Raw genomic sequence first — 15,470 nt, forward strand, 5'->3', positions numbered from 1 at the left:
GTAATTCAATGCGTAATGGTGGTGGGAAAGGAACAAAACTTTCCGTTTTTACTTGTTCGTTTTTAGGGGCAACGAACTTGTATACATGTGTTGTGTCGTGCTGGACAAGTCTTGTGTTCTTATCATCTTATGTAGGTGCAGGCTTTCATCCTTGTGCCTTTCACATCAATTTGAAGGAAATGTGTGTAGATTAATTGTACGTTGAAGATGAGTTTCGGTTTCCAGCTGCCAGCTTGTCGAGATAGATTATGTACTACCTCTGTTCTTTTTTATTTGTCATTTAGGTATCAACACAATCTCCAATACATATATTTTAACATTACTTTTTATAATTTTTGGTGAAATTAATTTGTTAAACATATAAAGCTATGAAAGTATTTTTAATGGCGAATCCACTCATATACATGTGTCAAATCATACCAATTTTGTGTGTATTAATCAAAGTTTTTAAATTTAACTGCACACATCCTAAAACAACTATTTTTTAACAGGGTAATAATTATGCATAGAAATAGAAGTTTCAACCAGTTCTTTTCGGAGTTTGCCGCCACGTCTCTGGTGAATTTCAGAATCTGGACAGAAAGAAACCAGGAGAATTCGACATAAACACAGCTCCTTAATTATTGACCTCACTCTAGAAGAGCAGGGGAAATTTGAAGAAAGAACCTGACTTCTCTTAAAAAAGGGGAAATCATTCACTGCGAGAGGTGAATTCGGAGAGTTAAAGAAGATATATATTTACCATATCAAATAAAATATCGTCATTTTCTCGAGCAGCACACATAACAGAGAAATGGACTTAATAGCCTTTCTAGTTCACACAACAAAGTCTCCCCATCACAAATAATTATGCAGCCGGCAGTCTTACCAAAATGATGCAGCCTTATTTTGAAGAACTTCGACCATCACAATAAAGTACAGTGGAATTAAGGAAGTCAAAGCTCAAAATTAACCACGCAGATCAGCCTATGAGGCTCTGACAGTAACAATCATCAGAGACCAAAAGGAATTAAAACAAGTAGGACGGCAGGTTGAGTAACCCCGGTACTGCAAAGTACGGCAAAACCGCGACCAAAAAGTGCCGCCCAACCAGACCATGGAATGAACGAAAACGAGATGAAACTTGCAGAACAGTTTGGACTTCAGACTGAAAACTGCGAGCCAGAATTAACTCGAAAAGAAATCTCAACATCACGCAGGATTCTGGCACCGGCAGATGATCGAGCGCCTTGCAAGTGACATTCTTGACCGGTCAAATTAAGTTCGAGGCAAAACAAATGACATGAGAAGCTGTCGACTTCACCATGTCAAGGTCTCAGAAAGAAAAAATTTTATGGTGGTCTCCAAGAAACTTGAGCTATTTATTTTTTAATCGGATGGTTTAGATTGGTTAGAATACTACTTATTATTTAGAAGTAGTATGAGTAATATATGAGAGTAGTATATGTAGTATAAGGGTATTTAAAAAAAAAGAAATAGCATGGTAGTTATATCGTGCAAATTTATAGGTTTAATGTTTAGACTGGCCTGAATGCTAATTATTTGGTTGAACGATTATTTAGAGATTAGGTATAAAAAAAGATTACAGTGCCTTCAATGATATGGTGAGTAAATATTAACACTACTGTCACAATTACATAAATATATAATCACGTAGACGATCAGATTAAATTTATACTACCTCCTACCTATAAGTGGTATGAACTACCGTAAAAAGACTCCTCAGAAAGTTGCTCCAGCATGATAATTGACACCTGAAAATTGCATGCAATTCTGACGAATTTAGGTCAGGCACCTCACCAGGAGGCAGGATGCATGTTCTCATCTCTAACTACTACTACAGACAGCAAGCCTCATATTCATTTTTAATGAATCACTCATCTGGCTCGTGACTCAAAATCAAAGGAAATCGGAACCTGGATGCGGCATGAACATAAGATGATGGCTTCAGCGCAAGATCATCATCTGTAGCATCCAAAATCAATCAAGCAGAACAGGTCCCCCACCCCCCCTTAAAACCTCCTCTTAATCTGAGGCATAGATGTCAGCTCCACTGGAGTTGCCGATCGGATCGGTGGGCTTCCAATGGAGGATTCTACGTATTTCAGGGTTGGAAAAGGTCGGAGACTGGGTGAACCACCTCAGTTCCAGATGGCCCAGAAATTGGATCACATTGTACAGGAGAAGCTGCAAGTCTCTGGCCCGACCTTCTGATTGTGATGCTTGTGCCTGTCATCAATGTCTTGCGATTTGGCCTTCTAGTAGTATTTACCCTTCAATGTGACCCCGATGCACGTGCAATTCTCCGTCAGTGCCTAAGCTATTTCCAGTCTATGTTAATGGCAATGTCAGGGTGCAATTATATAATTCATCGTATGATATATATGTTATTAGCAAGTCATGTTAATGTTCAAGAAATTTTATGCTTATTTCTAGAAAGGGCAGTTTGCACAGGCCCTCAAACATATCAGTTTTCGTTCTTTACTTAGGTTCTTAGAACTTCAAATCTAGCTTCGTATTCAAAGCAGCAGCCAAATTCCAGTGGTATATCAGCATTAGACTACCCTATATGGCATACAAGGAATTTTCCCGAAAAGAAAAGTAATCCTTATCAAATGCTATAACATATTCATCTCATCAGCTATAAGTAACAAAAGATGGATGTTACATGAGAAACTGACTATGTCTCTGGTTGATTTCGTTTTAGATTATCACAATCTAGATTCTGTAGAGAAGCTCTTTCCTACTTACATTATGGATTATGAGATTTCGTAGTACAACTTAGCTTGTGGATTGTGAGAATCAGTTTTTAGAATGTGACTGTTTATTTTTGCTTTTGCTTTTGAAACTAGAACCCATAATCAGAATAAAAAACAGACAGAGCCTATATAATTACTAAACGGATAGCCTCAAAACAGATTAAAAAAAAATCAGTTTGATACATGGTGAAACAGAACGGCTTCCCTTAATGCTGTCAGATCACGGCTCGCACCACAAGAGCAAGTTATATGGCGAGGTCGACGTCTTTACTCTTTTGATGTTATGACCAGCAAGCCCAGAGCACCAATCAGCAGATACTGCAGCAAGACACAACATATATAAGCAGTCCTTTCAATAATATTGATCTACAATATTATTGTTCAATTTTAAAGCTCATGAAAGCTCCAGATTATCTAGAAAACAGATAAGCTATATACCTGCCTAATCTACACTAATAAGGAGAATGGGTGAAGAGTTCTGTTGACAATAAAAAAATATAATCTCTAGGGCATTTCAATATATAAAACAGTAGTTATGATCATACCTTAACAAATGGCTTCTCAGTCATGATAATTGTAACCCACCCGACATATGGAAGATAGCTGTTCACAGTAGAAAATATATTGTGATGTTGCTGGAGCCAAAGCTGCCCGTGTGCATATAAAAGTCGGTCATCCCCAAAATTATTGTCACCTGAAAGAAAGGCAGATTAACAGTAAAGAAAACATTGCAGAGACACGCACAGAAGATAATATATTGGTAGTTGTTGGTTATTATTGTCAGGATTACATAATACCATACAGTAGTTGAATCACCAAAAGAGAAAAAACTTTGGTCACCAAAAAAATGGTACCTTTCGTTAGGATGTCAACTTCTGCAGTGTCCTGACGTTCGTGGACCTATACAGAGAGAAGAGCAAACACAAACTGAGCCAGCAAAAAAAGCAGGCATGAAAAACCCAAGGTAAATATCATTGAGTGATGTGAACTGTGAAGACTTCAATATTTATTACCTTAATCACACAGTGAACAATTGGAATTTCACGGCCATGCACAGATAACAGCCAAATGACATTTCAATGACTCAGAGAGTTGTACAAGCACACATTACAGTGAGGTGTAGAGCAAACTGATGAATTCATGATTCAGCTGCTAATCCACGACTACGCAGTAGGACTTACATCGACATTAAAAACAACTATTTCTACTGTGCAAAAACAGAATATTTCTACTGCTCATGTGCAAAAACAGGATATCACCCTGCAAAGCAGATAATTAACCATTCAGGCATGCCAGTGTGAAAGATGCTGGCACTTCGTAAGAATACAGATAATGAACATTGGAGTTAAATCTAAGTAGTACATAGCAGATCATCAACTAGAGATGGCACAAGTCTTGAAAAGAAAAATCTAGGAAATAGTTGAGGCCAGAAGTTCAAAGCTTAAACTCTAAAAGCCAATGCAATCATGCAGCAGCAGCAGCAGCCTCCTCTCGTCCACCCCAGACACCACTAGTTCATGTCCCCTCCACGCCAACTCCCGCCCCCCACAAGTTCAAGTCTCCACAGCAACTGCCTCCTCCTCCTCTCCTCCACCTCTCACGCGTGTGTGGTGCCGCATCATCACCCTTAGCGAGGGCACTGGCAATGATTTGTAACGCGACAGAGGCGGCAATTTGTGATGGTGATAATTTCGATTAGCTCCCTCCTCCACCCTCCCTCTCGCCCTCCTCTCCTCGCACGTCCCAAGGAAGCGACCCTCAGCGTCGAACTTGAGTCCCTAACCCCGGTGACTATGGGTTGGACAAATACCTATGTCTGCATCCATTCATAAATACCATGAAAGCATATAACATCTAAGCTCATTCCCAATTTGCTTACGGAGATAACGAACCCTTTCAAATCCAGGCTCCATGCTACCAGAAAGAACCACTACCACCGGGGACCAAGGTTTACAATATCTTTTGACCCCAAAAACCGGTCCTGACAGTAACCAGAAATTCACGGTTGTTGCGAAAACCGCTCAAAATTCAGTGAAAATTCACTCAAAATTCACTCGATCAAATTTAAAAATCAGATAAAAAAATCGATCGAATCGACATTCGGTAACCCGTCAAATTGCACGAATAACCGAGCGAATTCATCAATTTATCGACCGGTTTTCCGTATTGACTGTATTTCTCGGTAACCATTCGGTTTTCAGTGAAATTCAAAAAAACTAAAAGTAGCTCAACCTTGTAAAATCAATAACTAATTTATCTGAGCTTCAAATCAATGGAACAAATTTTGTTAAATTCCTTGTAACATGATCTACATGATAAAAGCATTTATACTCATAAAAAAGTTGAATATTTTCTGTGAGAAAAACCGTTCGTATTATGAAATCAGTACGGACCGGTAAACTTGGTAACACGATAATCACTCGACGTTGCATTTTCAAACCCTGCCAACGACTCACTCGCCGTTACAACCATAAATCCCTTCTATATGATCAGTGCCGAACAATCATACCTGCCACGAGAAACAATTCAAGGTGAAAACTCCATCATGAGACTCCTGTTACAATCAACAATCAAAATACCTAATTGCAGCGATACCCCAACCACAACCAGCAGCTAACAAAGCCAGATAACGTTGTGAACAGTAGGTCCTCCTTTTCTCCCCTAAGTACAACAAATTCACCGTACAAAAATCTATTTGCAAGCAAGGATTAGTGTCAGGAGGAACAATCTATGGACACTAAATATCAAGAGAGCGTGTATGATTCACAATAACATTTAATGAGAGCAGGGAAGAGAAAAAAAACCAACAACCCCAAGAGTCCCCTCCCCCGATATTGCAGGCCAAAACCCTACCAAAACCTGAAAAGTATCGGTCTTGCCCACCAAAATCCTACTGGAATCAAATCACACGGTAAAGACCAAACCGTGACCCCAAGAACTATACGCCCGGCGCACTGATCTGAAGACCTCCGGAAAACAAAATCAGGGGAGGAGGAGGAGAAGGACCAGAAGAGAGATTGCGGCAGAGGAGCGCGTCACAGACCAAGGCTGATGATATGCACGAGCACGTGGTGGATCTGCATCGAGCGGATCGACTCCACCGTGTCTCCGAGGAACCCCATCTCTCTCTCTCTCGGCTCCCGGCGTAGGAAACAAGCGTGCAGGGAGGGGCTAATTAATTTTAGTTCACTCTAACAATAACACACTCTCAAAAGACATTTTTGTTACGATAACGCTACTATATAGACATCCGAGCAAATGCTTTCTATCAGATGCTATATGTATTATTTTCGTCCACATCTAAGTTGTATTACTATCAACTCCAGTCTCTGTCACCTCTCTGTCCTTCTAAACCTATAAAAAAAACAGACAGAAACAGCAATTGCCAATCTCCTTATAGTAGATCTCTACAGAGGGGTAAATTCTTCACCGCGCAAGTCTTAGCGTCGGTGCACGGTGTGGGAAGCCAGCCCACGGTGGCATGACGAGGTAGGCTAGCGCCCTGCCGTGTGGTCTGGGCGGTGAGGGCCGGCGACGCGGTGGCTCTCAACTACAAAGAGTGCGGTATTATCGTCAGGGAGCTTGTCGGAGGGTTCGTCTCATCTTCATTTAACGAATAATCATAACAAGTAGGGCACTTCCTGGCGTGCTTAAACAAGGACTGATAAGAATGATCGTGTCGAGGGAAACAACTAGCATCTGGGGCCATGATTGGTTTCCTAGACCAGGAAAATATTTTCAGCCGGTGGCAGCAAAAGCATCTGACCCTCCTATGTGGGTTTCAGAGTTTATCGACTCTTCTACTATGAGCTGGAGGGATGACATTCTTCAGACTTTCTTCTTTGATATGGACATTGAGGCTATCAAGAACATTCCCCTCAGTTCGGTCAGGCAACAAGACTTTTGGGCTTGGCATTTTGAGATGAGAGGAATATATTCGGTTCGATCCGCACAGGATGCTAGTGCATCGTAGAAATAGCCATGAAGATTGGTTGGAAAGCAGACCAGGAGTTTCAAACATTCCTGGAGATGGGAGGGAGGGAATGGAAGGCGCTGTGGAAAGCTGAAGTACTGACTAAGGTTCAAATTTTTGCCTGGAGACTTGCTCAAAATTCTCTTCCGGTTGCTGTTACACTTTGCAAAAGGAATAGGGAGAAATCAGCACAACCGATCAGGATACTTGTGACCATGCTCTGCTTGTTACATCTTAGGGCTTAAACTAATAGGATCTTAATTAGCCTAATGAACATGAACACCTAGAGATCATTACTGATCCGATTGGAAGATGCCCCAGTGGACTGCAAAGACCTTGTGCCTACTTAATGCAGGCGCGTGTTGTTGGTGTGGGATCATTTCTGAGCTTCTCCTCCTTGTAGCGCTATGGACAAGGAGGTCGCCAGCACAGACAGCTGGTGATCGGTTTGGCCTTCAAGCCACTGCCTGAGCTAACCTTGATCGGTAGGTTTAGGGCTAATTCTCCTTAATTGCATTACTTCGTTGAGGACGAGGTTGGCCCTTTTCTTATTGCTCGGGGTGGCTTGGGACCAAGCCTACAAGTCAGGGGCATGGCTGACCGATCATAGCCTCTCGGTCAATCGTGGCCCTATTTTTTGGGTGGCAGTTAGCTGAGATCACACCTAATATTCTTCCACTTGATCGAAAAGCTAACAACATAAGTTCCATGCTCAACCGAACAGCACACCAAGATACAGTGTTACAACAGTTAATAAGACACCACTGAAACCTCAGCATCTATAGTGTACTACTATATCTCGATAAGATAGTTACTTATACTTATTTGGAAGATGGCTTATACATTTATGGTTCTTTTGTGCAATTTATTTTCATTTGTCATCATGTGCACATTAACAAGGTGAAAACAAACTTTGCAGTTCTAGAATCGAAGTTTGAGATCTCATTTTATCTAGAAGTATATGATGTGAATAAGTCTTATGCGGTACTAATTTTGAGACAAGCCTTTAACAGGGAATCATCAAGCTAAATATTATGCATAACACTTATATGCTGAACATAATACTTAACTCTTATAGGTTGAACATTAATAATTTGATTCTGGATCCATCTTTCATAACGTCAGGTATTTGGCAGCACCACTTGATATGTTGTTACTCGAAACAAAATTGCACTTTAACATAAGAAGTTTCAGGATAGAACCTTAAGCCAAAAGAAAAAAAATCTTTTTCTTAAACCACAACATCCTAATGTGGATTTCTCATTATCCAATAGCTTTATAGCATGTCACAAAATAGCTTGCATCCTTAATAACGTCTTAAGAGATTGGTTAGAACCATTCCACAATATGACTCCTCCTGTAATGGTGAAGATTTAACTTGATGTGGATTTTTTAGTATTAACACCAATTGCATAATTGGCGTCTGAATAATGCACAACTTTATGGTTATGAGAATTCTCATATGTGAGCATGCAATCATTAGCAGCCTGCATATAACGCAAAGTTATCTTTAGTAATATTCCAGTGGTCCAATCCTAGATCAATATCTGCTAAGCATCCTATTTATAAACATTAAATGAGGGCGCATACAAACTTAAATATACGTAATGTTCATGACAACGGTAGCGTAAGAAAAACTTATATCACCTTTAATGATTGGAGTAAACTCCCTTAAAATTAGACCTATTGTGGTGAATCTTAATGGTCAAAACATAAGATGCATCATTGAGGCAATCTTAGTACCCAGAAGAGAAAAGAGTTCTTTAGGTCTTAAATATTAAGCAAAATTAGGTAGATACTATCGCAAAAATACTCATATAGATACTTAAACATTATGTTATCCTCATAACCGATGGTATTTTTCAATATAAACACTTTTATGATGCTATCTATCTAATTTTGTCTAATGTCTGTGTCTACAGATTTACAATCAATGAAACAACTTTTCCAAGTGAGGAAGGAGGGTCTAGCCCTATTGAAAACCTTTGAATTACGTTGCTTCCAGATTTCCCAAGCAGTGATAGAGAAAACTTCCATGAAAAAATAGTGCTGGAAATTCAGCCTTGCTTCTTGTATAATTTCTGAATATAAATGTTGATGCGGCAGTTTCTCGTTCAGGAAAGGCCAGAGCTGTTGGTGTTGTTTGCCCGGTAATCTCGGGCGTTTCGGATCCACCATCGCTAGAGGCGATTGCTTGTGGTGAAGGACTAACGCTAGCGTTAGACTGCAATATCCACAAGTGTCCTTGTTACCGCCTGCCTGAAAATGGTAAAGAATCTGCAGGAGCAGAATTTGTGCGTGTACAGCACAATCTATGCAGCGAAAAAAGTAATTAGAAAATATTTTCTCTTCGTATAATGCACGAACTTCACAGAAAAATGGATCGGGAGAGGTGTCATAGATTTAAGTGCCAACCCAACACAACCAAGCCAGACTCATGAAATGGAACGTAACGAAACTTGCAGCACAGTTTGGTCTCAAGACTGATTAGCTGTCGACTTCATGTCAAGATTGCAGAAAGGTGCTACAGCAAAACATCTGAAATTACATGCATGTTTTGGCCTGCGTTTGCATTGTTTTCTTTCCAAATTTCTACCTGCAAACTCCAAACAACACACCCATATTCATTTGCATGGACCATTCGTTGCACTCATCACTCAGAATAATAATAATATAACAACAATAATAATAATAGGGAAAAAAAGCACTTGGATGCAGCATGGTGTGATGATGGTGTGATCATCATCTGTACTATCCAGCATCAATCAAGAAACGAGAAGGAACAGCTTTTTTTTTTTTAAGGTTAAGATCCACAATCTCCTTTTGAATGCTGACGTGGAACTGGAGCAACGCTGCAACAAAGTTCCTGCTTCAGTTTCTAGAATGCCGAGTTACCAACCATCCACAAGATGGGATGAACTGAGAACGATTCTGACTCTGTAACACGCACAGGTAACTATACAAGTTAGTAGAACGAAATGCTGTATGCAAGCTTCCGCTTGTGCTGCTTCTCAAATGCAGTAATCAGGTCATCAATGATTTCTTCCCAGTCACCATCAACTCCTAGAAGCTGTGGGGAAAAAAACACATATACAAATTATTCTCTCGCTGCTCACCAATAACATGCATAACTTCATTGGTACATTCAGACTTATAAACAGTAACTCTACAGAAATACAGTAGCAGGATCTTTCGAACAAAAGCTTGATGAAAAAAAGATAGTAATACAGACATCAGATTCTACATTGCAATATTGTCAATAGTAGGTATTTTGATCTCATTCTAATCTACATATGTATATCACATTAGATAGCATATGAGGACAACAAGGCAAAAAGGCATTCTGTAACAACCACTGTTTTGGGGTAGTACATGAGGAATCAAAAGAAATACCTTAATATACATCAGTTTATCAAATAAGTTATGAAAAATGGAAACTTCATAACAATGAGGGTACTAGTTTCATACACGATTTCTCAGTGCAAAAAAGGTGTTTATAGAAGAAAAAAATCACACATTATTTTTCAAGGAACAAGAGTTCCCAATGTATGGTCTACTATATATTTGATTGATCGTCTATGTTTATGAGGAAACAGAGCTATGTCCATTTATTTCCAAATACTGGGTTTGGGGCATAGAACGAAAAAACAGACCGGTGATCGAACTGGTGGGCACACTGGTACAATGGTTCGCTGGTCGGACCACTGGTTTACCGGTTCAACCACTAGGTTCAATTAAAAATAATAAATAAGAGATTTGTTGTAACATAGAGAGAAAATAAGGTGTTAGATAAAATAAGATCCTGTTGAAGTCGCCAACTCCACATAAGCCCAATTGGTTGTTAGGCTGTGGAGTAGCGCATGTTGCTCTTCCTCAGGTCCAGAATTTGATCCCCTTCCATGCATAATTTTTTCTCATTTCCAGTAGAGTGACCGGTCCAACCGGTGCCGGTTTAGTAGTAAAACCGCCAGTTCAACCGGGTTTTGACCGGTTCTCACCAGTTTAATTGCATAGCCGATCTTTTCATTGAATCGAGTCAGTGAGGTCATCGGTTCCAAGTTTTTCAGGTTCAACTGGTGACCCGGGTCAGTTTTTCGTTCTACGGTTTGGAGTTACAGGTCTATGAATGTTGGCAATGAGTCAATGATATCAACATCCAAGCAGAAAATAAAAAAATGTGAATGTCACAAATTTGAGTTTATCAATCCTTGTATACCAATAAACATAACACCCATGAAACACAACTGTATGCACTAATCAGGATAAGTGGATTGCATGAGAATCCACCATTGATGAAAATAGCTTGCTATAAGCATAGCGGTGGTAGAGCCAGAAATGAACACAAGAGTTGGGTAACAAGTTACTTTTCATTACTGCAGTTTATGATCATGCTGGGCGAGGGGGCGAGCGCATCTATAATATTTCTTTTAACCATGGTATACATGTATGATTGGAAGGAAGAATTCGATTCGTGGTATTTGATACCATTCCATATAATTTCAACTTCACTCTCTGATACAAGCTTAAGCACGTGAGGAGGTGGCTAATGGAAGTATGATATGCTAGCGGTTTACAAATTGAGGACCCATTTCAAACATCATGAAAAGTTGTTTTTTCAAAAATATTGTGTTATCTCTTTTTTCATATATGTCAGAGAGAGAGAGGAGTGATGGTGGGCTGTTCCAGGTGTTTTAGACCCTTGCGGAGTTGGCCACATCTGCATGCCCGGGTAAGCTGGTGAGATGCAACAAAATGGAAGAACAAGAACTGCCCATTATTAAATTCCTGTTACAGAAGACCCTAATGTGCTGCCCATTTGGAAATGAAGGGGAGAAATTCGATTGGACAGAATATAAAATAGAGGATTTTTGTCTATTGGAGCGAATGAAATAGAGGAAACCAAATGTGTTCCCTTGTGTGTTTTTTATCTTCATGTTCACAGTAAGGAGTCATTATTGCATTTTCATTGCATATTTGTAGAAATGGATGACTCAATCATATTCATCTTTGCTGTGTCAAGTTCTTTGCCATCCTACCAGTTTGGCAGCCTCTCCTCTCTTCGTATTCCCTTTCTCCCTTCCTTTTCCCACTCTTTACCTCCCACCACCAACAGCAAATCCTTCCTCACCCCCTTCTCTTCACTATCAAGTTGAGGCTTGGCCTCCAATCAGTGTGAATGTGCATTGTGTGTATGGAGTTATTGATGGGCACAATGACTGGGTGCACGCTTGAAGAGATCAGTGGATGACAACAGTGACCCTCTAAGTAGAGTAGGAATGTGATGGATGGTTTTTGACTCATTGAACTAGCATGTATTTCGAGCTTTATCACTATTTCAGGTTTTCTTTACTTGAAGTCTTGAACTAACACGTAATTCTGCTGTTCAACCTAAGAGCACACGTGGCACTAGCGCCCCAAGTAGTTAGGGATGTTACTGATTACTTCATCATTATCATTAATAACAACATAGCCAGATTAATAGCTACCAAGTTAGTAGACGGAATAGATTATTAAGTAAATATGTTATGTTAGCTGTATACCTTCTGGCACAAATCTAAAGCAAGTTTTGCTCCAACACCAGCTTCTTCATGGTTATCTTTGACATCCATATTGACTATAAGCACGCTCTTCATCAGCCTCGGCTCGCGGTTATTCATATCTGGACACAAATGGATTTTGGCATCCGTTAGTGAATGCCCACACAACCATGCAATCTCACAACACAGGGTTCAAATGTAACTGCTAGATGAATCTCCTAGGCCGAAATCACTCTCGAGTTCAAAGGTGAATCAATTACCTTCAACGACCAAGTCGAAGACCCTCTCCTCGAAGGTGAGTATCATATCAAACACCCCATCACCGGCACTGTCCTGCCACCGTTGAGGCGCCAGCTTCACTGAGGTGTTCCTCTTCAGCATCGGCAGCAGACCGTTCCTCTTGTACCTGGATGGTTCACCACAATGAGCACAAGCATGCACCGTGAGCAGCAGGCCGATTCAAGTTTACAGGATGCCAAGAAGGCGAGAACGCGCAAAAACCAAACAGGGGAAAATAATGCTGCAACATTCCTGTCCAATTCGCCAAGGAGCATGTCTTGTTCAATTAATTTTTCGTCAGAATCGCCTAAACAGAGGACATTTTTTAAAAGAAAAAACTGCACAAGATTTAGATGACTGTCATCTGTTCCCATCAAAGCCCAGCCTAATCCTCACCCATCCAAAACACTCGAAATCTCCCACCGATCCCCAACCAAGCAAGAAAAGGAAACAAATCTGTCCAAGTGCAAAATGGCCAAGAACCAGAGACACAGAGAAGTACAAGAGGGAGCGAGTGACACTACGGACAGGTCGGGGTCCTTGCGGCGGAGGTCGTCGTATATGGCGCCGTAGGGGGTGCCGAAGTCGTAGACGTTGGGCTCGTGGAGGGAGGGGCCCGGCAGTTTGACGTGGGTGCCCGTGCCGTAGGAGGCCACGTCCAGCCCCGCGCGACCCAGCTGCGAGTGCGCCTCCATGCTCCGGTTCATGTTCGACGAGCACACCATCGCGAACCGCCACCTCTTGCCCTCCGCCGCCACCATCTCGGGTCTGCCGCCGCACGCCGCCGCCGCCGGCGAGCTAGGAGGGGTCTCTCTCTCTCTCTCTCTCTCCCGATCTCCCGACCTGCGGCTGCTGCTGTGCTGTGCTTTAGGAGTCGGGCGCAGGGTCTTGGACGGCAGGGATGGTTTGGAGTATGGGCATGGGAGTCTCGGGCTGGCGCATACCGACCCGGCCCAGAAATGAACCTATGATGGGCCGGGCCTAATCGGGCTTGTTTGCTCAAACCCCAAGCAAAGAGGTGTGGATTGCCGGGTTTTCATCCTCGTGCCAAGTCTCTTTTGCACCATCACCCTAAATACTGTTGATCTCTATTATATAAAACATGAGTTTTATGGTGTATCATCTCCGCTTCTCCACCTTCATCTAATAAAAAACCAAAAAAACCCATCAAATTAAAAGCCAAAAAAACCGAATTGTTCCGTGCTTCCTTCACTCACCCGCCTCACACCCATCTTTCCCCCACCGCACCCCTCTCCTTTGTCACCTCTCGATCCTTTTCTCCACCCACCCACCCCGTTCGTTCTAGTGCATTGTGCTATATATTTGCCTCCCTATCCGCTCCTTCCCACGCACGCACTTACACACGCACCTCGATGAGACCGGCAGTCATGCATGAAACGATGGTCGATTACCATAACAGTATGCAAACCTGGCAGTCAACCTTTTTTGTTTTGTGATGAACTATTGCATGCAAGCTTTTGCTTCTTTCGAGGATCATAGTCTCAAAATCGTCTTCATCTTTTTAAGCAGGATAATCGTCTCATTGCAAAAGATCTTGCGGAGACAATTGTGCATCATTTACAAGAGCATTGTTTTGCACGGGCATAAGCAGTAGAATTATTACAACAATGTTAAAACTTAAGACATGTCTAAGGAAAATAATTAAACACCTTTCTAATAAGCTTCTTAAATTTCAGAGGTTTCTGGTCAACCTCTGATCTGGAGCACCCACCCCAAATACGAGTGAGGACCCGGCTATCAGCTTCGATCACTAACCATTGCGTTGCGCACCAATTTGTATCCCAAAAAGAACACCATCCTGACACGCGATAGCTTCCACAACGAGCGTGTTCAGAGCATGCTCATACCAGATGGTAGATGCAAGGTCGATCCTGATATATCGGAGGCCCAAAGCGCAAAACAAAAGTGGAGACCCTCATCTAAATATGAATATAAAGTGAATGCCTAGTGTATTTATAGGTACATAGCAAAGACAATTTTCATCGGTGACTACTTCGAGCATCATTTAAAGACTTCAGGTCGGATGTACTTTTGAACAATGACTTCCTTATATCTATTTTCTCCATGTCAAACATAATTATAAGGTAATTAACTTTAAAATCATTCTCATCTAATAGATTTTCTCTGTCACCAGTTCCGTCGAAGTTTTTGGATTTGCTTCTTGGGAAGAATGAGAAGTAGGTGGTAGCATTGTTTCGGGAGGGGAACGATCGAACGAGATAACGATTGTAGGGATGGCTTCAACACTTGAAAGGAGAAAGCAAGTCACTTAGGCCCTGTTTGTTTAGGCTTCTGCTTCTGGAGAAGCCTGCTTCTGACTTCTGGAGAAGAGGGGTTGCTTCTCCAGAAGCTGCTTCTACAGAAGTAGTAACCTGTTTGGCAACCCTGCTTTTAGATGCTATGGATGATGGCTTTTGAGCTGAAATGTATCTTATGCCCCTGGCTATTTGAAATGGATTTGTTTAGGTTGTACAAACTGTTATTAAAAATTGATGGAAAACTCTTGAAATTTTTTCTATTCTTTTTTAGCATCATGTATTCACAGAGGCAACCATTTTCGGATCAAGAATTGTGTATGATATAACCATGGAACACATATATGAATGTCATGTCATCTAGTATATATATTTCAAGAGTGCACGATCCAATTAGCAAAAATACAAATCCAGATCAACAGAGAGTTTGATGTATGGGATGAAGGTAGTCAATAAACACTTGGATAAATGGGATGTTGATCGAAAGGACTGAGTACATGCTCCAGTTCGTACAAAATACAATTTCTGCTCGCTGAACACATGGAATCCATTAGCAAAATAAAGATCTATGCTTGAAGTAGAATTTCGATATGACCACAACCATTTACCACACAAAATGAAGCTTCTACTACTTCTTGACCTGAAA

The 15,470-nt window shown here is 41.1% G+C and overlaps 1 protein-coding gene and 1 pseudogene across 1 annotated transcript; both read right to left on the minus strand.

The window, feature by feature from the left end:
* Positions 1–3,026: 3,026 nt before the first annotated feature.
* Positions 3,027–5,881, minus strand: LOC133906630 (uncharacterized; annotated as a pseudogene).
* A 3,474-nt stretch (positions 5,882–9,355) lies between these two features.
* LOC133906743 (uncharacterized) lies at positions 9,356–13,420 on the minus strand. The gene is made up of 4 exons (XM_062348728.1): positions 13,077–13,420; positions 12,530–12,675; positions 12,273–12,391; positions 9,356–9,802 (listed from the first exon to the last, which is right to left on the minus strand). Exons 1-4 carry the CDS (start codon positions 13,307–13,309, stop codon positions 9,698–9,700), a joined length of 603 nt encoding a protein of 200 aa, XP_062204712.1. The 5' UTR covers positions 13,310–13,420; the 3' UTR covers positions 9,356–9,697.
* Positions 13,421–15,470: the final 2,050 nt, after the last annotated feature.

This window comes from Phragmites australis, chromosome 23, assembly GCF_958298935.1.
Source record: "Phragmites australis chromosome 23, lpPhrAust1.1, whole genome shotgun sequence".
Lineage (NCBI taxonomy): Eukaryota > Viridiplantae > Streptophyta > Magnoliopsida > Poales > Poaceae > Phragmites > Phragmites australis.